General features: G+C 43.7%; 1 protein-coding gene across 1 annotated transcript in view; it reads right to left on the bottom strand.

Moving 5' to 3' along the window:
* PRUNE2 (prune homolog 2 with BCH domain) overlaps positions 1-23,277 on the bottom strand; it is a 275,745-nt gene that overhangs the window by 68,071 nt on the left and 184,397 nt on the right. Inside the window, 3 exon segments of the mRNA XM_043486578.1 lie at positions 12,728-13,481; positions 13,812-16,746; positions 16,748-20,389. Of these exon segments, the coding sequence (XP_043342513.1) occupies positions 12,728-13,481; positions 13,812-16,746; positions 16,748-20,389 (7,331 nt within the window).

The following is a 23,277-nucleotide window of genomic DNA, read 5'->3' as shown; positions in this document are numbered from 1 at the left end:
CTAGTCTTAAAATGAAGGGCATTTCGTGTCTTTCCCATGGCTGCTGGGGGTGGTAAGAGGGCAGTAGGGGAGGGAGAAGAGGAAGAAGGGAATTTTTATACCTCTACTTAAACTAAAAGCCTACAAAAATTCTCCCAAGTGATGAGTAGTTATGAAAATAATTTCTCATATGCTTTCTATTGTTTAGTTATGGAGAATTGGAGGTGGGGACCCTAGAGGGTCTTGACTTTGCAGGGTTCAGCGAAAACCCAGTGCAGTTTCCAAAGTCAAGCCGAGCCAGAAGTCATCAGAGAAGAGATGGCTCCAGAAGCGGCTGTACCCTGGGTGTCCAGGGTGAAGCCTGAAAACGGGGTCTGTGTTTTGTGAAGTGCTGGCTCATTAGGGGGTCCCTCCTCAGGCGGAAAAACATAGAAAGAGGAGTTACAGGTTGTAGAACAGACACTGGAAGTGAACCTGTCCTCAATATCTAACAATGTTACACTACCATATGTAAACAGATAGCAGTGGGAAGCTGCCATATAGCACACGGGGCTAGCTGGGTGCTCTGTGACAACCTGAGGGGTGGGATAGGGGAGTGGGAGGGAGTTTCAAGAGGGAGGGGATGGATGTATACATATAGCTGATTCACGCTGCTGTGCGGCAGAAACCAACACAACATTGTCAAGCAATTATTCTCCAATTTAAAAATAAATTTTAAAAAAGTCAACAGTTGACATGGAAAATGATTAAGTTATTGTTATCAGGTCCATCATAGATACCTTTAAAACATCAAGTAGCACTTCATTAAATGGGGAAGTATGGGACATCTGTTACCAACAACAGCGTTTCCTCTTGTCTGCAGGATGTTCGCTCAGGCTGTGTCAAGGCAAAATAGCCCTAGCTCAGTGACAGCTGGGCATCTGAGGACATATACTGTCTTGTTCATTTCACTGGAGCAGTTACAATTATTTTTTTAAAAAAAGAATTGCTGCTTAAATGTAATAAGTAGCTTCCTGATTATTATATAGATGAAAAGGACATGGTAGATGTCAATCCTGGGGATTTTTAGTTATTCTTTGAGAGCCTAACACTTTCAAATTATTATTTAATGAATTGAAGTTTGAAAAAGCAATAATATGAGAGGTCTTTGAAGATTATATATTGCCAAGTACTACTTGAGTTGATGATGTAACAGATGACAAAGTAAATAGACTAATTTTCCCCCTGAAGATTTAAACTGATATAGGCAATGGATAACAAAAGCAGAAACAAAAACAAAAAACTCAACAGGCACACCTATTTTTCTCCATGACGCTGACTGAGTGAAATGGGTAACAGGACTCTAAGCAAACAGAAAAGCTGTAAGAATCTTGGAAGAATTATAATGAAAAGAATGAGAACATCAAAAATAGGTAACCATGGTCTCAAATTTCAAAAGAAAGATGGATTTTTGCAACATTAGAAAAGATGCATATTCCTATGATGAACTGAATATGTCCTCCTAGAATTCATCAGTTGAAATCCTAAACCTTCCCCTGTACGATGGTTTTAGGAGGTGGAACCTTTGGAAAGGAATTAGGATTAGGTGAGGCCATGAGAGCAACACTCATGAATAGGAGCTCTCTCACTCTTTCTACTACATGAGGATTCAATGAGGAGTTGGAAGTATGAAACCTGGAAGAGGGCTCTCACCAGAACACAACTACACTGGCATTCTGACTTTGAATTTCCAGCCTCTAGGACTTTGAGAAAGAAATTTGCATTGTTTATAAGCCACCCAATCAATGGTAATTTGTTATAGCAACCCGAACTACGTCACTGCCAAACTAAATTGAGCATGTCTCCTTTGGAAAGGGAAGCAGCAAACACTAGTAATTATCATCTTCATTAAAATAAATTATGTTGGACAAACCTGACTTTCTTTTCCAATCCTTCAATTGGGTGTATTTATGGGGCCCCTAAATATGTGGCAAGTGCTATTCTAAGCACCAGGGGTATAGTAATGAAAAAGCAAATCAAATGTGTGCTTCTCTGGAGGGTCCATTCTCATGTGCGGGGACAGACACAACAAAATCAGTTAGATAAACAGAAGGCCTTTCCAGATAAGGAACAGTGGTAGGAAGAAAACAGCAGGGTGGTGGGATAGAGCATGGTTCTCAGCCTGGGCACTGCGGGCCCTTGGGTGGGATAACCCTTTGTTGTGGGGGCTCTCCTGTCCACTGGAGGATGTCAGCAGCATGTGTGACCTCTACTCATTAGATGACAGTAGTACTGGCCCCAGTTGTGGCAACCAAAAATGTCTCCAGATATTGCTAGATGCCCCCTAGGTGCGAGGGGCAAAAGTGCCCCTGGCTGAGAACTAGAATAACTTGGTTGTATACAGTTATTGCTACTGTAGATGGAGCAGTTATCGGAGGTTTCTCTGGAGAACCACAAATGATGAGAATAAGCCAGCCATGTTAGGAGAGTTCTAGATTAAGAGAAGGGCTGGCACAAAGTCACCAAACTGGAGGAGTGTGATGTGAAGGACGGAGGGCTGATGGAGGGAGTGGTCTTGGTGACCAGAGATGTAAGCAGTAACTGGGAGACTTATTAATGCATGCATGTGGAATCTATAAAAAATGGCACAGATGAACCTAGTTCCAGAGCAGGAATAGACATACAGACATAGAGAATGAATGAATGAACATATGGATACAGGGGGGAAGTGGAGGGTGGGATGATTGGAAGGTTAGGCTTGACATAAATACACTACCATGTGTAAGAAAGATAGCTAGTAGAAACTTGCTATAAAGCACAGGGAACTCAGCTCAGGGCTCTGTGATGACCTAGGTGGATGGGATGGGGGTGGGTAGGTGAGAGGGAGGTCTGAGAGAGGGGATGTATGTATACAAATAGCTGATCCACTTTGTTGTACAGCAGAAATTATCATACTATTGTAAAGCAATTATATTCAAATTAAAAAAAAAAAACAGGATAAAGAAACTGTGTGATCCTCTGAAATACGGTAAGGTACACAGTTCTCAGCTGGCTGGGCTTAACCCAGGGTATGATTTGGAACACATAAAGGACCATATGCATCACATATTTTTCACTCAATCTAACATAAATTCTAATTGTCAGTTGATAACCATTTCAGATAGTTTAAGTGAGTGAATTAAAAATTTTACTCCCTGGAAGCTGAACAACCACATGTAAATCAATGAAGTTAAAACACACCCTCACATCATACATAAAAATAAACTCAAAGTGGCCTAAAGTCTTAAATATAAAACATAACACCATGAAACTCCTAGAAGAGAACATAAGCAAAACATTCTCTGACATAAATCATACCAATGTTTTCTTAGATCAGTCTCCCAAGGCATTAGAAATGAAAGCAAAATAAGCAAAAGGAACTTAACCTGTAAGCTTTTGCACAGCAATAGAAACCATGAACAAAATGAAAGACAAGCTATGGACTGAAAGAAAATATTTGCAAATGGTGTTCCCGACAAGGGCTTAATTTCCAAAATGTACAAATAGTTCATACAGCTCAAAAACAAAAAAATGAACAAATCAATCTAAAAATGAACCAAAGACCTAAACAGGCCTTTCTCCAAAGAAAACATATAGATGGTCAATAGGCACATGAAAAGATGCTCATCATTGCTAATCACTAGAGAAATGCAAATCAGCACTACAATGAAGTACCACCTCACACCAGTCAGAATGGCCATCATTAAAAAGTCTTCAAATATCAAGCTCTAGAGAGGATGTAGGGGAACGGGAACCCTCGTACACTGTTGGTGGGAGTGTGAACTGGTATAGCCATCATGGAAAACAATGCAAAGGTTCCTCAAAAAAAAAAACAAAACTAGGGTTGCCATATGATCCAGCAATCCTACTCCTGGGCATACATCTGGACAAAACTATAACTTGTAAAGATAACATGCACCTCTATGTTAATAACAGTACTATTCACAGTAGCCAAGACTCGGAAACAATCTAAGTGTCCATCAACGGATGGATAAAGATGTGATATGTATATATAATGGAGTACTACTCAGCCATGAAAAAACAAAGAAATAATGCCATTTACAGCAACACAGATGGACCTAGAGACTATCATATTAAGTGAAGTCAGAAAGAAAGAGACAAATATGATATGTTATCATGTATATGTGCAATTTAAAATATGACACAAACGACCTATGAAACAGAAACAGGCTCATGGATATAGAGAACTGACTGGATGTTGCCAAGGGGAAGAGAGGGTGTAGGAGGGATGGACTGGGAGTTTGGGATCAGCAGATGCAAACTCATATATAGAACGGATAAACAACAAGGTTCTACTGTAACACAAGGAACTGTATTCAATATCCCGTGATAAACCATAAAAGGAAATATAAAAAAGAATGTATATACATATATAACTGAATCACTCTGCTATACAGTAGTTAACACTGTAAATCAACCCTTTAAATCAACTATATTTCAATAAAATAAATTTAAAACTTAAAAAAGAAAACACTCACAGCCATTACCTAGAACCAAACTCTCTTATGTCAACAATTTTAAAAAGCCAACAGTTTAGCCAACAGTTCAAATGAATTCTAATTTTAACTTCTAATTTCCTCCATTGGTATAGCCTGGATTTCTACAAAGGGTGACCTAATCCTAGAGGGACTTTTTGACAGCCTATGTCTTAAAGGAACTCTCATAAGCACTTTGAAAACAAATCCTCCAATGCCCTGGAGGCATACCTAACTGATCCTGTACATTTATGTAACTCAGCCCACTTTTCAGAGCCTAAGCTTCCATCACTCTCCAATTAAGCCAGCTGTGCTGCCTCTTTGCTTCTTCAGGTCCACTTTCCAGTGTGTTCCACCTTGCTTTTCTCCCTGGGAGGCTCCCTCCCTTCACTCTCTAAATTCCACTTGGTTTTGACCCATGAGGGCCGCTGGAGGGAGATCAGAGGAGGAAGGAAGGAGGCTCCCTTCCTTCCAGAATGCCTCAGGCTAACCATGCCCTGCTCCTCGTAGGATGGCCCCTTCTACCCAAAGTTCTCATTCTGGGTCTGGGACTAACCGCTTCCCCTCACCCCTGAGGCCTAGGAATAAAAACAGCTGTTCTGTTACTATTCCTGGGTTACCCCACGATTCCTTGTGAGTTCCTCAAAAGTTGCCACTGTCTTTGTAAATACTCCCTTTATTAAATATTTCTTCAATTATCTTTATTCGAATGTGTCATCTCTTTCCTGCGGAGTCCCTCATACACTAGTACATCTTGCTTTCAAAAGACATGAATTTTTGTCTTCCTCAAAGCCATCAATTATCTTGGAGGTCTTTTTTTCTGACCTCAGGTTTGACCTTTTGCCCATTTCAGCTAGAGAAGTACCTTGGATCCTTGGATTTTTCCTCAAGTTAGAAGCCAGCACAGCACAAAAGGGCTCCTCTGTGGGTGTTTCTCCCACAAGACAGCTGGGTTGTGTAACCTCATCTTGGTGCTCGTGGCTTTCTCTCACTATAAAAGTCCTCAACACAAAATACCACATCTGGGACTTACCTGGTGGTCCAGTGGCTAAGACTCCTCGCCCCTAATGCCGGGAGCCCAAGTTCGATCCCTGGTCATGGAATTAGATCCTACATGCCGCTACTAAGAGTTATTAGCATGCCACAACTAAAAATCCTGCGTTCCGCAACTAAGATCCAGTGCAGCCAAATAAATAAAATATTAAAAAATATATATACCTGTACAGATATACATATTTACACCAAGGGGTCTGATTCGCTCGCCTCCCTCTGGCCTCCAGCCACTGGAGTTGGCGCCATAGCTCACAGGTGAGAAGGAGCTCGCTGACACGGCAGTAGCCATGACTGATTTGCTGAGGCAGGAAATAAGCGCTCAAGTGTGAAAAGAGCCCAGTACTGGTCACGCAACTCTGAAAAGTCAGAGGTGAGTTCTGACTCAGTTAGTCTCAAAATCTCCCTCTGGGAACTTTGGCTCTTGAACCTTTCCACGGGACAACTGGAGAATAGGAATAAGTACATCAACCTACAGAAATACAAAAAACGTTACTCTCTGTCTCATTTGACAAGCACTGAGCTAGAAGGGAGAAGACGTAGGTTCAAGTCTCAGCTTTACCATTTTCTCGTTTCTGGATGACATTAAACAGCTCACTTACTGAATCAGTTTTTTTTGTCTATGAAATCGGGATAATAAAACTTGCCATGTCTATTGCAAATGGAAACTGGCTGGACCAAAGAAAATATATTTGTCTATCTGCCAGCACTTATTGGAAGTCTACTCTGGGAAGGGCTGGCCAGAAGTGCAGAGGTGGCCAGGGCAGGAGTGGAATGGAGGTTGGGGAGACACCAAAATAACTAAAAAAAAAAGAGAGAGAGACTAAGGCCTAAATGAAGTGCCAATTTAAAGGACATTTAATGACACTTAATTATTACCACCAGGTCACCAAATATGACACACCAGATGATAAAATATAATTACAAAAATAGATGAACAGAGTCAGTGCCAAGTTTGGTCTTCCAGGTTTGGTTCAGGGCAAAACCAGAAAACAGTGAATAAACAAGGGAACACTGTAGTTTACAGAGTATCAGTTTACCTTGGAGAAAGGGCAAATGTTTAGAACTGGGATAGAGCCCGTTCAAACAGCAAAACCTAGAGAGGAGGCAGTGTGCACTCAAAGAACCTGATTCTTCTGAAAGCCCAAACAGATCATTAACCAGCCTTGAGAGAAAGAGTGGACAGATTATTCCTTTTCCCGTTTTTCATTTTCAACATTTACATGGGTGTAAGACCCAGTGTACTAACTTCTCAACCAGAAGTCATAGACAGAAAAAGTTGATTTCAGAAGGTCTCATGAAAAAATGTAAAAAGATCTTCTAATGGTGTCACTTAAAAGGAGAAAGGCAAATTCTTTCCCATAGTCTTGTTAGGCAGGGATAAAAGGGCCCCAAATCACTAGTTTAAAAAGAAAAAAGAAAGCACAGAGATCACTGTAAGAAGCAGGTCATAGGGAATATGAAACATATTGTATTTAAAAGGTCTTTCTTATTTTAAAAAGTGAAAAGTGAAAGTTGCTCAGTCATGTCCGACTCTTTGGACCCCATGGACTATAGAGACCATGGAATTCTCCAGGCCAGAATACTGGAGTGGGTTGCCTTTCCCTTCTCCAGGGGATCTTCCCAACCCAGGGATCAAACCAGGTCTCCCACATTGCAGACACATTCTTTATCAGCTGAGCCACAAGCGAAGCCGAAGAATACTGACGTGGGTGGCCTATCCCTTCTCCAGTGGCTCTTCCTGACCCAGGAATTGAACCGGGGTCTCCTGCATTGCAGGCAGATTCTTCACCAACTGAGCTATCAGAGAAGTCCTTTTCTTATTTTAGGGAATATCAAATAACTCACCTTGCAGGACTAGGAGACAATGGGATTGACAAACATACTACTATATATTAATATAAAATAGATAATAAGAACCTACTGTATAACAGAGGGATCTCTACTCAATACTCTGTTATATATGGGGAAAAGAATCTAAAGCATGGATACATGTATAATTGATTCACTTTGCTATACACCTGAAACTAACATTAACACTGTAAATCAACTATACCCCAAATTGAAAGATTCAGTTCAGTTCAGTTCAGCCGCTCAGTCGTGTCCAACTCTTTGCAACCCCATGAATTGCAGTTCCATAAATATAAGGATTAGGTTACTTCTAAACACTCTGTTTCAAAAGGACACGTGACAACATCTCCCCCTCTTTTCCATCCCTCTCCCCGCTTCCTCACCCACTGCCCTCTGTTGCATTAATCTACAAAAGATTCAGCAAGTATTACCAGCTTTCCTAGTCTTCTTGAAAATTATTTCCTTTTATCATCCCACACAACTATATCCTTGCCCCACACCTATAGAAAGCCAACATAGTTGTATAGCAATCATCCCATTTTTACATAATTCCGATGGTGAGTTTACAAATGTTCCATCCTCTCTTAGATCCATGCTCTTAGTATATAGTTCAGATTCCTGAATATAACCTCTGATAATGCTAGGTGGCAAGTTGGACAGGCTACGTGCCCAGCTGTTTGGTCAAACACCAGTCCAGATGTTGCTGTGAAGATTTTTTTTAGATATGAAAGTCTGAAGTCAGCAGACTTTGAGTAAGGAGATTACCCTCTGGAATGGGGGTGGGCCTCATCTAATCAGTTGAAGGCCTTAAGAGCAAAGTCTGAAGTTTCCTGAAAAGACAGGAACTCTCTTCAGATCTGCCACAAAGAGATTCTGCCTAAGTTTGCAACCTGCTGCCCTGCAGAATTCTGACTCAAGACTGCAACAACTCTTGCCTGAGTTTCTAGCCTGTTAGCCTGACCTACAGAATTCAGACTTGTCAGCCTCTAAAACAGTATGAACCAATTCCAATTCCTTAAAACAATTTCCCCTCCCTCCCTCCCTTCTCCCTCTCTCATACATATATTTTGCTCCTATAGGTTCTATTTCTCTGGAGAACACTAATACCATTTACCCTTTCTTCACATGACACTCTTGCAACCACACCTTCCTTAAAGTAAACATATACACGGTTCTTTGCTTTAAGAAAAGCCTGTGTGCCTCAGATTACTCTGCAAACGTTCTCTGTGGCCACACAGGGAAGATCAGGCATATGCCTCACTCTCAGGGGAACTGGTATGCAATCCTGGGTGGGTCTACAGCTGGAAGATGACCAAGCTCTTGGCAAAAGCCCCTGGGAAGATGAATCCTAGGAACTAGAACACAATGGTGAAGATATCAAGGGAGACTTTTATTTCCCAGCACTCAACAATAAGTTTTGCTAACAAGAGACAGTAGGTGGGGTATGATGAGAAAATGTGTCTTTCCAATGCTCACTCAGATTCTGAAAACATTTTTTACTGCTCTCCAAACAGTGTGGGAGCTCAGAGAGGGTGTGGCTGGGTGATGTGAGGGCAAGAAGGCAGTTTGCAGTTGGTGTGTCATCTTACGTATACTATTAGCCTACTTTTATTTTTGAAGATTAGGTTTTAATATATTTTTTTTTAGTTAGTCTTGATTGGCCTATGAAACATCAGACATCTCCAGGTTTTTGGTGTGAAAAATATGGCTATCTTCTCATTGTTTCAGTGATCACCTTCCTGTCTCCAGATTTCCTTTGTGCTACTCTTCCCCAGTTAACTCAGGAGCCTCTCACCCACTTCTTCACCCTTCCAGACTATGACCTTCCTTTAATGCCTGTCTCAAATTGCACCTCTCAGGACCGCAACATGACTTCTGTAGGTCTTTGGCATTTTTGCTTCCATGGGCCCCTTCTCTTAGTAAAACAAAGCAAAACCCTAAAACTTTGCTTCACATCTGCATTATTATAAAGAAATATAATCCACACCAGAATATAAATCACATAGGAATACAATCACTTTTTCTTTTGACTTGAAAAGAAAATTAAAAACTTCTCATGGGCCTCTTAAAGTATCATAAAGTATCATGGGTCCTGGGCACCCTGCCTCCTGATGTGGCTGGATAATAAGCCATCCATGTTCCTCCTCCATAAAAGTATTCTACACAATTAACACACATATATATATGAAGTCTAAAACATAGTACTGATGAACCTGGAGATGCAGACACAGAGAAAGGACTTGTGGACCCAGAGGGGGCAGGAGAGGGTGGGGCCCATGGAGACAGTAGCACTGACTACATGCATAGACACATGCATACACACATGTGTAAATAGACACATGCATACACTGCCATGTGTCAATCAGCTAGCTAGTGGGAAGCAGCGGTTATAACACAGGGAACTCAGCTCTGTGCTCTGTGATGACTGAGACAGATGGGATGGGTTGGGGGTGCTGGGAGGGAGGCTCAAGCAGGAGGGGATATATGTACTCATATAGCTGATTCACGTTGTATCACAACACTGTAAATAAATTACCCTCCAATTAAAAAAAAAAGTGTCTACACAAATGCCTCTCTCTTAATTTACTAGCATGAACACATACTCCAGACATAAAGAGGCTCTTTCAAATCCTCGATTCTTCACTTTTTAACTATAAACCAGAGAAGTGATTCAAACTTCCTAAACATCAGTTTCCTCCCCTGTGTAATCCTTACCTCATGCAGTTCCCATGGTAACATGTGACTCTGCATATACAAAGCTTAGAACCTGGTCCAGGGCAAATGTCCATAACTGATAGCTATTTATATTTAAACAGACATTGGCCATCAACTATCTTGATTTAAATATCACACTATTATCTACCTTTTCATTTATGTTGAACTCTTTTATTAAATAACTCCTAGAGGGATGGGACTAAGTTTCAGACCAGCAGTTCTCAAACTACTGTGCATCAGAATGCCCTGGAAGAGGTAATGAAACAGATGAGTGAAGTTCCTGATTCAGGAGGTATGGGGTAGAGCAAGTAATATACCTTTCTAGCAAGTACTAGATGATGCTGAGGCCTGCTGGTTTTAGGACCTCATTTAGAAAACCACTGTTTTAGATAATTCTGCATCCTTCCAAAATCTAGCACAGAGAAAAGCTTTCAAATACTTCAGAGTAAATTATTTCGGTAAAAGGGGAAACAAATGCCAGTGGGAAAATCTGTCCACTTCCCCAATTGTGAGAAAATTTTCATTCCTGCAGGGGTTGAGCAGAAAGAGATGAGCAAAGAAATCTCATTAAAAGGGGGAAGTGGCACCACTGAACACTATCATCTGCTGGATTTCAGTGGCATGTGCAAAATGCAGACAAGAAGCCAAACAATAGCTCAGCCAACTCAAGGCTGCCTGTGTTCTGAGCTCAATCTATAACGACACCAGCAGGGCCGCTGGGATCCATCTGCTACTCTCTTTCTGATAACGGATCTTAGGTCTCTCTGGAAGGAAACAGCTTGACAGGAAGAAAGATTAGGCCAACTGAAAATGTCTGGATTTACGAAGCTGCACTTGAATAGGGCACAGCTTTTAACTCTTGATAGCACTTTGCTAACCTTCAATATTCCTCCGCTGTTCTTTCTGATTTCTCTGCTGCTTTCATGGAGAAATGTGAATGTCAAAGCTCTCTGGACACTTTCTATTTATACACAAACTAAAGTAGCAGGATTCAGTATTGAAGGAAGACTTGAGATCCTCCAGTTCAACCCACCAATTTTACGGATGAGGAAACTTAGGTCTAGGGTTAATTAAAACACGTAAGTGGCAGTGGTAGAGCCAGGTTGAAATCCAGCTGCCTTGACCCACAGTGGGCATAATGTATAAAGTCCTTTATGCTCCTAAAATGAGTAGGAGAAGGATACCTAAGTGTTCATCAGCAGAGGAATGGATTAAGAAGATGTGGTACACACGGACAATGGAATATTACTCAGCCATTAAAGAATAATGCCATTTGCAGCAACAGGGATGGGCCTAGAGATTATCATACGAAGTGAGGCAAGTCAGAAAAGACAAATATCATATAGTATCACTTATATGTGAAATCTAAAAATAAATTATATAAATAAACTTATTTACAAAATAGAAACCGACTCACAGACTTCAATAACAAATTTATGGTTACCAAAGGGGAAATGTTGTGGGGGAAGAAATTAGAAGTTTGGGATTAACATATACATGCTACTGTATATAAAAACAGATAATCAACAAGGACTACTGTATAGCACAGGAAACTCTACTCAGTACTCTGTAATGACCTATATGGGAAAAGAATCTGGAAAAGAATGGATATATGTGTATATATAAGTGAATCATTTTGCTATACAACTGAAACATAACACTGTGAGTCCACTGTACTTCAATATAAGCTAAAAATTAAACTTTAAAAAAAAGAGTAAGAAACAGGTACTTTTTTCTCTACTACTTTAAGGAGGAAATAGGTAACCGAAGATACTTTTCACAACATGTCCTTTTGTCCCTGAAAGCAGGGCCTGGATATTTGAGGGCAAGAACGATGTCCACTGGCTACCCAGAAACTTGGCCAGAGCAGATTCTCAAAATCCAAACGGCAAATGAATGAATGAATTACTGGTTTGATGGTTATTTGCTAATTTTCAGTCAATTAAGGAATGTATGTTTCACATGAAGATTTTAGGCCTGCTATGGAGTCTCCTCATTACTTAAAGTAAGTTAGATATTCACATAAAAACAGAATCACCTTTTCTGTATGATAGGCAACGTGTCTGCTGGAAAACACAGGTTTTGGAGGTGGAAAACTTTGAATCTCAGTGTGCCCACTCTAGTTACTTAATTCTCGGCAAGTTAATAGAAACTTTCTGAGCCCCAACTCCCCAACCTCCACCAGTATGTATAAAAATTAAAACCTACCACTTGAGGGTTGTTCTAAGAATTAAGTAAGATAATGTGTGCAAACTGCCTTGCACCTATGAATAAATGTGTATCTGTTCGCCTCCAGTACCAATTAACTATTTAAAAGTAAAACAGGTACTGAGTAGATGAAGGAAGTTAGTTTACTTAGGCAAGTTAGATGAAGTCAGAAAGGTAAGTGTAAGACTCTGGATGGAAACTAAAGGGCCTTTTTTGGCTGAAAATATACACAAATCCTCATCATCATTATGGTTATCTAGCAGCTGCTTTCACTGATGTTATGCTTTGCAATACATGTAAGCAAGGCTCCTATCATCTAGATATTCTTCATACTCCATAATCCCTCACTGATTCCCCAGTCTCTAACAAAATAGTTTCCAGGAAAAAAATAAATGTAGTTTTTTGCTTACCCGTTTGGTCTTGGTTTCCTTGTTCCGGGCTCAAGAAACTCTGTCTCCTCCTCCATTTCCGTTTCAGGGATTATGTTTTGTGGTGAAAGCATTTCCCATTCATTGTCATGGGTGACAGGCTGCAACATAACTGCATCAGGGCCAGCTCTGCCTCGGCTCTTGCTCCTCCGTGATTGGCTGCCCAGATCAGAGGCTTCCCCTAGTGCTAAAGATTCTAGAGGCTTCATTTCTTCCAGAATCTGTATTTGGGGGCTCTGGCCCAAGCTGTGATCAGAGGCTGGCTCCACAGCCTCACCAGACCATCCAGGTCCTGAATCCATGGTCTCCGATGATGGATCACTAACCTCACTACGGCCCAAGACCATCCAACTCTGGTCTTGCCCAGAGCTTTTAAAAGATGATCTCTTACCATCTTTGGAAGACATTCTCTCTGTAGATAGATGATTTCTTTCATTTAAGGAAGCTGGTTGACATGTGTCCGGGGAGCTGGCTAACCGAGTTTCTGGCAGCCCTTTTTCCTCCGAATCTACGTGAAGCTCTTCTAATTCCGATGTGATTTCTCTAGATTCACAGGCCTCTGGCTCTGGCAGTGAATTTTCTTCATGGTTTACAAGTATGTAATCCATGTGCAATGCATGACGATCTTCTTTCTTCTCAGTGTACTGTTCCTCCCCATGTTCTGATTTTACCTGTTCAGGCTCTTCGGTAGGAATTATTTTTTCTTCTTCCAACTCTAATATTCCCTCACTGGCACCTAGAAGTGAAAAATGAAGGTGAGAAGGAGAGAACAAGGTTTCATTAACACATTATGTGACTTGTGATCTTTGCAAATGATCTATCTAAAGAGAGAGAGTTTAAAAAATACTTTTATTTTGTAGAGCTGTTTAATTTGCATGCATTCTCAAGGATAGTTATTATATAAGCAGTAGGTATTACTGCAGTAAGTCAAGACTTGGTTAAGCATGCACTGGAAATGTAGTTAGTTCCTCTGTACCAACATTGGTAGGAAGAGTGCATTTAACAAATGCATTAATGGGAAGAAAGCAGCAATTTCTCGAGCGTGGAGGAATGAAAGGCTTCTTACCACTTGGTGGTCCTATGTCTCCACCTGCTGGTGAATCTGAATGATCTGTTTCTACTTCCCAGTCAATGTGTGATGGAGACAACTCGGGGTAGGCATCGATTCCTACCGCCAAAGGAATTGACTCAGAGTCCTCGTGAATATGAAGCACAACTGGCTGGCCTTCAGGCTGTCTGTCTGTGGTCTCAGCATCGCTTTCCGGGTTTCTCTCATCAGGAAGGGCAGAAAGCAGTATCTCTGCGGCTTCGCTCCCCAGAGACTCATCCTCTGGAGTCCCAGCTTCCTCTGTGGTTTCGATGCTAGGAGTAGGTTCCGTGAGATAGGACAAATCAAAGGGAGGCGTGTAAGGTGCCAACTTGTGCTTCAGGGCATCTTCTTCCAAGGGAGGGTCACCACCATAGACAAAGTGTTCAGGCTCTTTCATTAAGTCTTCATCAATATTTTGGCCCATGACATCATACTCAAAGTCACCCCACGAGGCTTCAGATGAACAGATATCTTGCTTACCTGTCTCCCCATCAAATGGCGTTTCAGGAATGCCTTCTGATAATGTCAGCTTACTCATGTCATCTATTGTTCCCGTGGACGTGTTGAGACCTGAGGCATCGCTGAAACTGTGGTCTAAGGCAGCTTCACTGACGTCCAGACAAGTGTCCGAGGCTAGCAAAGCATCAGGAACCACGGCAGGATTCTCAGTAACAAAGGGCTTCTCATGGTCCAACAAGTCCCCTGCATCCATCTGCCTCTGAGGAAGAAAGTCTTCTGATATCGAAGACCTGCTATTGTCCACAGTTGGCTCTTGGTAAGTTACACAAATACCAGTTTCCACGTTTTCAATCATTGAGATTGTTCTGTCAACAGGTTCCAAAATAGGTGCCATATCTGGGTTGGCTCCTTGTTCTGATGCTTTTAAGCCTGTATCGTTTTCACCATTAATCTCAGAAGGTTCAGGAAAACACTCATAAGAGGAAGGCTGAGATGAGTCATTTGTGTCTGTCTGCTCGCTGACTGGAGGCAATGGAATGACATTTTCAGAGGACACCTCCGAAGTATAAGGGACACATTCCTGCCCAGGCTCCTGTCTGGGTTCTTCATCTATCTCTGGCTCAGTGAGATATAACTCACTGGCTTCCCTTTCAGGTCCCAGCCCAGCATCGATGTACTGCTTAGTCTCCGGCTTTACTTCATAATCATGACAAACATCCGGGCTGTTGGAAGCCTGGGAATTGCTGTCGTGGTCACAGTGAGTCAGTATATCAGGATTCTCACCATCTGTCTTCACACTGAAGGGCTGTTTCACACCCATCCACAAGTCAGGCGAAGCTGAGGCCAGGTGCCCACCCTCTTGGAAGTTGCCGTGTAAAATATCTGGAACAAATGTGCCCTGGGGGCCCTCAGTAGGGGAAGAGTCACTCCATTCAGAGCCTGACTTGTTCATCAACCGGCTAGAACTGACAGCAGGGAAATCTTCAGAGGTGACGTTTGAATCTGTCATTTCACTTGGGTGTGATTTTTCTCCTTCCCACCAATTTGTTTCTTGACACTCAGTTGTTGCTACACCAGATACAATGCATCCATTTTCATCTGCGTAAGTACAAGACGAGTCTGGCTGGTCCCAGGCAGACAGCACTGAATTCTGACACTGTTCTTGGGCAGGTACTTCGGAGGAGAGTTCGTCACCGGCAGAAGACATGAAGGTTTGTTCTCTGGAATCTGTGTCTTTAATTTGGTCCAATATTACAAGTTGGCTAAGCTGATCAGCTTCTGGGTCTGGCTGCCTTGGTTGAATGTTCCAAAGTTGCTCGTGGGCCTTCTCCCCATTATGATCTAGGAAGGGTGACTGATGGTTATCACTGAAAGGATTGGTACCATGTAGTGCCAGGGATTCAGTATCACCCTGAATGGGCACTCCCCAAGGACCCATGTTTTTGCACACTGAGGAATTCATTTCTAGCACAGCACTTGAGTTAGATAATTCCCCTTCAAACGCACTCTCGATTGGTTGCCCTTCCTGTCGGGAGGCTTTCCACCACTCTGTGCTCTCAGCTGAGAAGTCAGCCATCTCCAATTTAGAGTAATTTTCATTATTTGGTTCAGCTTTGGGAGATATTTGCCATATGACATCTCCTGTCCTCCCTGTTTCTGGAGAAGACCTTGTCTCTCTATCCACTGCTGGCACCTGTAATTCAGCCTCCCTCACTGGTGAGAAATTCCAGCGATCAGGGCTGCCTTGTTGGTCATCACAGGATGGGTCTGACTTATTCTCATTCTCTGCTCGCTCTGGACTGCCTCTATAGACAGAACATTGCTCAGATTCAGGATCGGCTGTGGCCAAGGACTTATTAGATTTATTCAATGAATCCCAAGCTCTGAGTTCACTCGGAGCCACTTGACAAGTGTCCGAATGGATCTCTTTCTCCACTGACTCTTCGTAGCCTTCACCATCATCATCAGAACCTGAGCTTGTTGAAATGAAGCTGGTGTCCTCTGGCTGTACAGTTTCAGGAAGATCACGCTCATTTTTCTCCTGATGGCTGATCACTAGATTTCTTTCCTGACACGCATCTGAATATTCAGAATATCTACCTGTTTCTGGGCTGGATAAAGAAGAAAAGGAATCACCATCTATTGAGTCACCCCAAAACTCTAAAAATTTAGGAACCTTGTGATCTAAGCTCCTTTCAAACCTGTCCATTCTGTTTTTCTCCAAACCCTGCATTTCAGCAACTACTTCTACATGACCATCAGCGGTCATTAGTTCAGATTCTTGGTGATTCTGTGTACTCCAGTCATTTTGATTTTCCTTCTGATGCCCAGTATTGGGTCCTTGGTCCCAGGAAGGCAGTGCAGCTGAAGAATCATTTATGTCAGGACTGGATGCACTTGAAAGTGTATACTCACTAGAAATACTATCTCTGTCATCATTTCCTGATAAATTTGGCTCTTGGAGGGCTGTTTTCAGTATTCGTAACTTCGAGATTCATAGTTATCTCAGAACTTGCGCCACTGACCAGCACATCACTGTCTTTAGGGCCATCCCAAGAGTCAAGGCCTTGGGGACATTCATCAGGTGTCTCTTGGTTAATTTTCTCTGGCTCCAGAATGTCACATTCTTCAGGTTTCTCCACATCCACTTTAGGTAGAGACACACTTTTTGTGGAATTCAGACTACCTGGAATTTCAGTAGTTTCACTTGAATTTCTTCTGGGGCTTATGAGGTGCTCTGCATAGGTCTCTCTTGCCAGCAAGTGATCTGTGGACACCTCTGTTTGCACATCACAGGGGTCTGGAGTGTAAGACCCCTTCTCCTGCTCTAATACTTCCTGGGGTTCCTTGGTCTGAGGACTGGAAGTCACTGAAAAATTTCTGATTTTGCCTGGTTCATTGGAGATTTCTTGATGATCAGATGCAGCTGGGGATGGGCATTCCTGGCTACCTTGCCCTTTTCCAGAAGCTTCCGAGGCTCCATCCATCAGCTCATCAATGGGGTGCTCCCTATCAGCAGCTCCATGGAATTCCTTTTCACTTTCCTTTTGTCCATAGCTAGGACCCTTCCGGGGATCTGAGCATGCAAAATGCTCTGGATTCTCAAGTCTGGTCACCAAATATGCTGTATCACTTGGCAGGGTACCTCCGCATGTGTCCTGCTTGTCAGGATCGATTGTTTCAGATTCACTGGCTCCAGAAGCTTCCAGCATGTCTGCAATGTGACTGTCCTGAATTTTGTCTAATGAGCTGGTTGTTTCAGGAGGTGATTTGCTCTGTTCTGTATCTGTAGCATACGATGGGCTGGGTGACATTAATGATGACATGGCATTATCTCTCATGACAGAATCCCAAATACTATTCGCGATCAGCTGCCCGCTTTTCTCATTCAGGACGTGGTATTCATCAGGAGCCGCGTCCAGGCTGTGCTCAAAAGAGGCAGGGAGTTCCCAGTCTGCCTGATTTGCCTCCTGATACTCCAGGCCCCAGGGTTCGACCTGTCTCACTGAAAATCGGGTTTGAGGTTCGCTACCTTCCACCAGGTACCCCTGTGCCTGACCTTCACCGGTGATGGCCACACCAGCACTACAGTCATCCCAGTCCAAGTCATTGTCCATGTCCGAGATGGTTGCAGTAGACTGCGTGTCCTCCAGAATCACTCTGTTCCATGTGTCGAGGCTGTCCGGGGCTGCCTGCCGGGCATCAGCACTGCTGTGCAGAAGGGTGAGCTGTCGGTTCGTCTCGTTGTATAGCTGCATCATGCTGGGGTCGTCATAACTGGACTGGCTGCTTTCCCCCACGTCATCCTCTAGGGAGACATTCTGATCATCCGTGGGCTCCACCTGGAGTAGATCTTTGTCTGGGCTGTGAGTGGCATTTATTTCTTTGCCACCATCTGCCTGAGACGAAGCCCACATTTCCAGGGTCCCAGGACCTGAACCAATTCGGCTTCTTGGTGGCTGCTGTGGGGACTGAGGAGGCACGTCAGCGCCCCCTGCAGGACAGTTAGCATCTTGTGACTCAAAACCCTCCTCTTTAGTGAGTGGCTTGTCTCTGGTTTCTTTCTCCTCTCTGGCCAATGTTGGTGAAGTGTAAGAGTCAGAGGTGGAGTAGTTGGTGTCTAAGGGGGAGGGCACTGAGTCTTCCCCTACATTGGATGCACTGTAGTCAGAACATTTATAGGATAAGAAGGAATCCTCCCAAGGTGCTGGGATATCTGAACCTCCTTCCTTGTTACTCTCCTCGAAAAGGTTCCAAGAATCTACATTTTTGTACATCTTGCCCCTAACTGTTGGGTCCACCACACTGTTCTGATGGTCCTTTGCTGGCTTAGAACTATTCCATGGATGATCCAGATCAGATGTGGGATTTCCAGATATGAGAATATCGTCCCTGGGGTCATGGTTCTTCTTGCCCCAGATTTCTGGAATTGCTTCGTTATTTGCCTCACTGGGTGAACTGTCCACGAGGTCTTCCGAAGGGAAAGAAATCCCGCTTTTGGCCATGGCCCACTCGCTTGGGTCTCTTACAGAAGGTGTCTCGCTGCTCGTTGGGTGCAGATTCCAAGTATTTTTCAAAGCGTTGGCATCACCTTCTTCACCAAATGCACTCCAGGCTGGGAATGACGCTGCAGCAGCTGGTTCCTCATCATCTGTGGGGTTTCCCCATGGCTCAGGCATGGCTGTGGGAGAGCGGTCAGAACGCCACAGGGCCGCGAAGTCTTCTATCAGGTGGTTTGTTCCATGAGGAGAAACATTCAGCAAATGTGACTTCTCAGGGGGCATGTCCTGAAACTGAAAGTTCTTCTCATTTGAGTCTTGAATATTCTTGTTGCCCAGCGCAGGCTGACCAAATTCTGACTCCCAGGGACTTGACTTTGGGAAGTTGAGATTCTTGGATTGAAATATAGAGTCTGAGGCTCTCCTATCAGCTGGGCTTGGTTTATGATCTTTCCAGGACTCAGGGCTCTGGAAGACAGATTCCTGCTTGCTGGAACTCCATGCATCCACGATATTTTTAGAGTCGACTTCCAAACCATCCCACCAGCTGCTGCATCGCACCCGGGTTAGAGGTGGCCCTGGGTGACCTGTGTTGACTGTCTTGGGGGTCACGTCTTCTGAATAGAGCAGAGCTGGTTCTTCAGTGGATGGTGAGCTTTCCACAAAGCTATTCACAGGTGTCGGTGGGATCCTCTTTCCAACAGTTTTTAGACTTTCTGGAGAAGGAGATTCATCTTGCATAAAACCTGTCAGGCTCAAATTTCTTTCTGAATTATCCCCGGGACTTTCTTGTCTCTGGACAAACTCCTCATCAAATTCCACGAGAGTCTCTTTGCCAGCCCCCGACAAGAGAGAACTGGATGAATAATTAGGCATGTCCATCCCCCTCCTGTCAAGTTCTTTAGACCCCATGGTGAGCTGTCCTTCTGAGGAATCACTGTTGGGGAAGAAGTCATCTGTTGGGGAGTAGTCGGCAGAATGGGAGGATGGCTGGGACTGCCCAGAAACCCTGGGTGCTGGGTCAAAGTTGAAAAGGTCGAATGATTCCCCGTGTTCTCCAGAGCGGGCATGCTCCTCCGCTACGGCTCCTTCGGGGATGGGGCTATAGGAGTCAAAGCCGGGGAGCAGGCTGTGGTGAGGCCCTGCCCCTTCTCCCACGGGGCTGTCGTCACTGAGGAACACGGAGCTCTCCTTGGATGAGCGGCTGCTTCTGATGGTGGCCAGCCCGCTGTCTGGGCTCACCAGGTCCGCATTGACATCCACCGGGGCCTGGTTAGAATCGCCGAGATCGGGAGGGTTTTCCATGAAGTTCACGGAGCTGGGCTGTGGCTCTACATCAGAGCCGTACAACTCCATAATCCCCGAAGACCCCTGGGAGAGCGGCGCGCTGCCTGCCACCGCTTCTGTGGAGGACGTCCGGCTGTTGGAGGCCATCTCTGGACACCTCCTGTTGATGACTTCCTTGACGAGGAGAACCACCTGATCACAGGTCACCGAAGGGTTCTCCTGCTGGTACACCAGGATCTCATCACAGCCACACTCAAAGGGTTCCAGCTCCAGGCAAGGGTTCCGGCACTCTTCCAGTTCACAGCAGATCTGTCGGGGAGGAGCAGGGATTTGTGTGAGCACTCAGGTTCTCTTGCCCTTTGCAATTTGTCTTTCTTAATTTTCTGTAATGTAAAATTAATCTGTGTTCATCTGTCTAGAAAAAAGACAGAACTGAGAATTGTAGAATGCAAGACATGCCAAATTCCACTTAATTTACCACCACATTCTCTAATCCAACCAAACTGGCTTTTTGTTGAACCCCAAATCCAGTTGCTCAGTTTTGCTGGCTCTAAGAAGTTATAGGTAAAGAGAGATAAAACTATTTAAATCCTTTTCCTCAGTGTAACTTAATGCCATCATCCAACAGGAACAAAACTCCGCTTTGTGAAAGGCAGAGATAATGCTAGTTGTAGACAAAACTGGGGGGAAAATATTGGACTAGGGAAAATGGTGCAGAAGGAAGACTCCTGTTTGTTATAGGCAGCTGAGACCTGCTTTAAGGTAAAGGAGAAAGCAGGAAGAGGAAGCAGTTTCCAGGGGCAGCTTTCTCAACAGCACTCAGGCTCCAGCCATCTCTTCCTGCCCCTGGAAGCGCTGACACCGAGCCCAGAACAGACAGAACTTCCGTGGAAAGTAGGGAGATGTGAGGCCAAAACTGCACTGTAGCTCTATGACTTCCTGGGAAATGCTGATGACATTTTGCACACTGGGCCTTTGAAATGGCCCCAGAGGATTAGTGGAGGTAATAACAACAAAAACAGTTATAAATACAGAGCTCACATAGACAATAATAATAATTAACATTCATTGACTGCTTTCATATGCCAGGCAGAGTTCTAAGGATTTTATGTGCAATATCTCCTTTAATCCTCACAATAATTCTACAAGGTAGAAAATTTTCAAAAAATTATTTCTTGTTTATTTTTGACCGTACTGGGTTTCCACTGCTGCTCGGGCTTTTCTCCAGTTGCAGCAATTGAGGGTACTCTTCGTTGAGGTGCAGAGGCTTCTCATTGAGGTGGCTTCTCTTGTTACAAAGCAGGGGCTCTAGGGCATGCAGGCTCCAACATTTGTGGCTCCCAGACTCAGGCACATAGCCTCAGTTGCTCTGCAGCATGTGAAATCTTCCTGGCTCAGGGATGGAACCTGGGTGTCTAGTACTGGCAAGTAGATACTTCACCACTGAGCCACCAGGGAAGCCCCCGAGTAGGAATTTTTATCCCCATTTTTCCAGTGAGGAAATAGAGACACAGAAAGTTTAAATAATTTGACCAACAACACGCAGCTATCAACGGATGGAGCCACATTTTTGAACTCAGGCAACTGAGCTATAGAGGCTGACCCTTAACCAACTGTGACCACATGATCAAAGAAGGATTCCTCCGGAGCAGTCCTGACTTTGTGCTGCTCAAGATCTCAAGGAGATGTCTCTTAAGTGATAGATGGGGAGGGCTGGTGAGGAGAGACAGGGTGGAGTCAACTCAAGGGCTTCTAATCCCTTCATCTATCTTCTACTTCTGTCTGTTTTAGATTAACCAATATTTAAATCAGTTTGCTACCAAAAGTGATTTGAAACCACTGTTTTAGAGGCTTAGGAGACCTTAGTCCTGTCCCTAGGAAACCAGTGACCAAAGATATAATAAAATTTTATTTATAAGACATAACAAAAGCTTTGAAACTCAGTGCAGAACAAAGCACTGAAAAAGCCACAGGCTGGTGATGCAATTCAGATGTATGTGGGTCAGAAGGGTATGAAATGCATCTGTAGCAAGAGAAGGGGGCTTGTTCATATTTGGACTTAAGGACACAGGGAACCTGGAGAGTGTCAAGAAATGGGTCTCTTAAGGGACAGAAAGTGAGGATGTTGAAAAGAAGGGAGTTGAGACTTCACCTCTAGCCATCTGCGAGTAGACCAGGTGTCTAAGCCATTAGTGAGGAAAGATAAGTGATGAAACGGTTCTACGTCTGTGTCAACCATATTATAATGAATTATGTATAGTCTCATATTAGTTATTAAATACGCCTGATTTGGTATATCCACTGCCCTATTTTCATTGACTTTTTTTAAAAGGAATGTTGTGGTTTTTTTTTTTTAAATCACTTATTTACTTTGGATGCACTGGGTCTTTGTTGCCGTGTGGGCTCTCTCTGGTTGTGGTGAGCAGGGCTACCACTCTTCAGGGCGGGGCATGGACTTCTCACTGCGGTGGCTTCTCTTGCTGCAGAGACAGGCTGTAGGCGTTCGGGTTTCAGTAACAGCCACATGCAGCCGCAATAGCTGCGGCGCGTGGGCTCGAGAACTACTGATGTGGGATCAGTAGTTATAGTCCATGGGGGTCTGAGTTGCTCCATGACACATGGACTCTTCCCAGACCAGGAATTAAACCCATGTCCCCTGCATTGACAGGCGGATTCTTACCTATTGCACCATCAGGGAAGTCCTAATTTTATCTACTTCTTATATTATGAAAGTGAAAGTGAACTCGCTCAGTCGTGTCTGACTCTTTGCGACCCCATGGACTGTAGCCCACCAGGCTCCTCCGTCCATGGGATTCTTCAGGCAAGAATACTGGATTGGGTTACCATTTCCTTCTCCAGGGGATCTTCCTGACCCAGGGATCGAAACCGGGTCTCCTGCATTGGAGGCAGACGCTTTAACCTCTGAGCCCATAACCAGGGAAGCCCATGTATTATGAAAACCTGGACTATAAGGAAAGTTGAGTGCAGAAGAATTGATGCTTTTGAACTATGGTGTTGGAAAAGACTCTTGAGAGTCCCTTGGACTGCAAGGAGATCCAACCAGTCCATCCTAAAGGAAATCAGTCCTGGGTGTTCACTGGAAGGACTGATGTTGAAGCTGAAACTCCAACATTTTGGCCACCTGATGCGAAGAGCTGACTCATTGGAAAAGACCCGGATGCTGGGAAAGATTGAAG

The sequence above is a fragment of the Cervus canadensis genome, chromosome 14, assembly GCF_019320065.1.
Source record: "Cervus canadensis isolate Bull #8, Minnesota chromosome 14, ASM1932006v1, whole genome shotgun sequence".
Classification (NCBI taxonomy): domain Eukaryota; kingdom Metazoa; phylum Chordata; class Mammalia; order Artiodactyla; family Cervidae; genus Cervus; species Cervus canadensis.
This window is presented reverse-complemented; position numbering and strand designations above follow the sequence as displayed.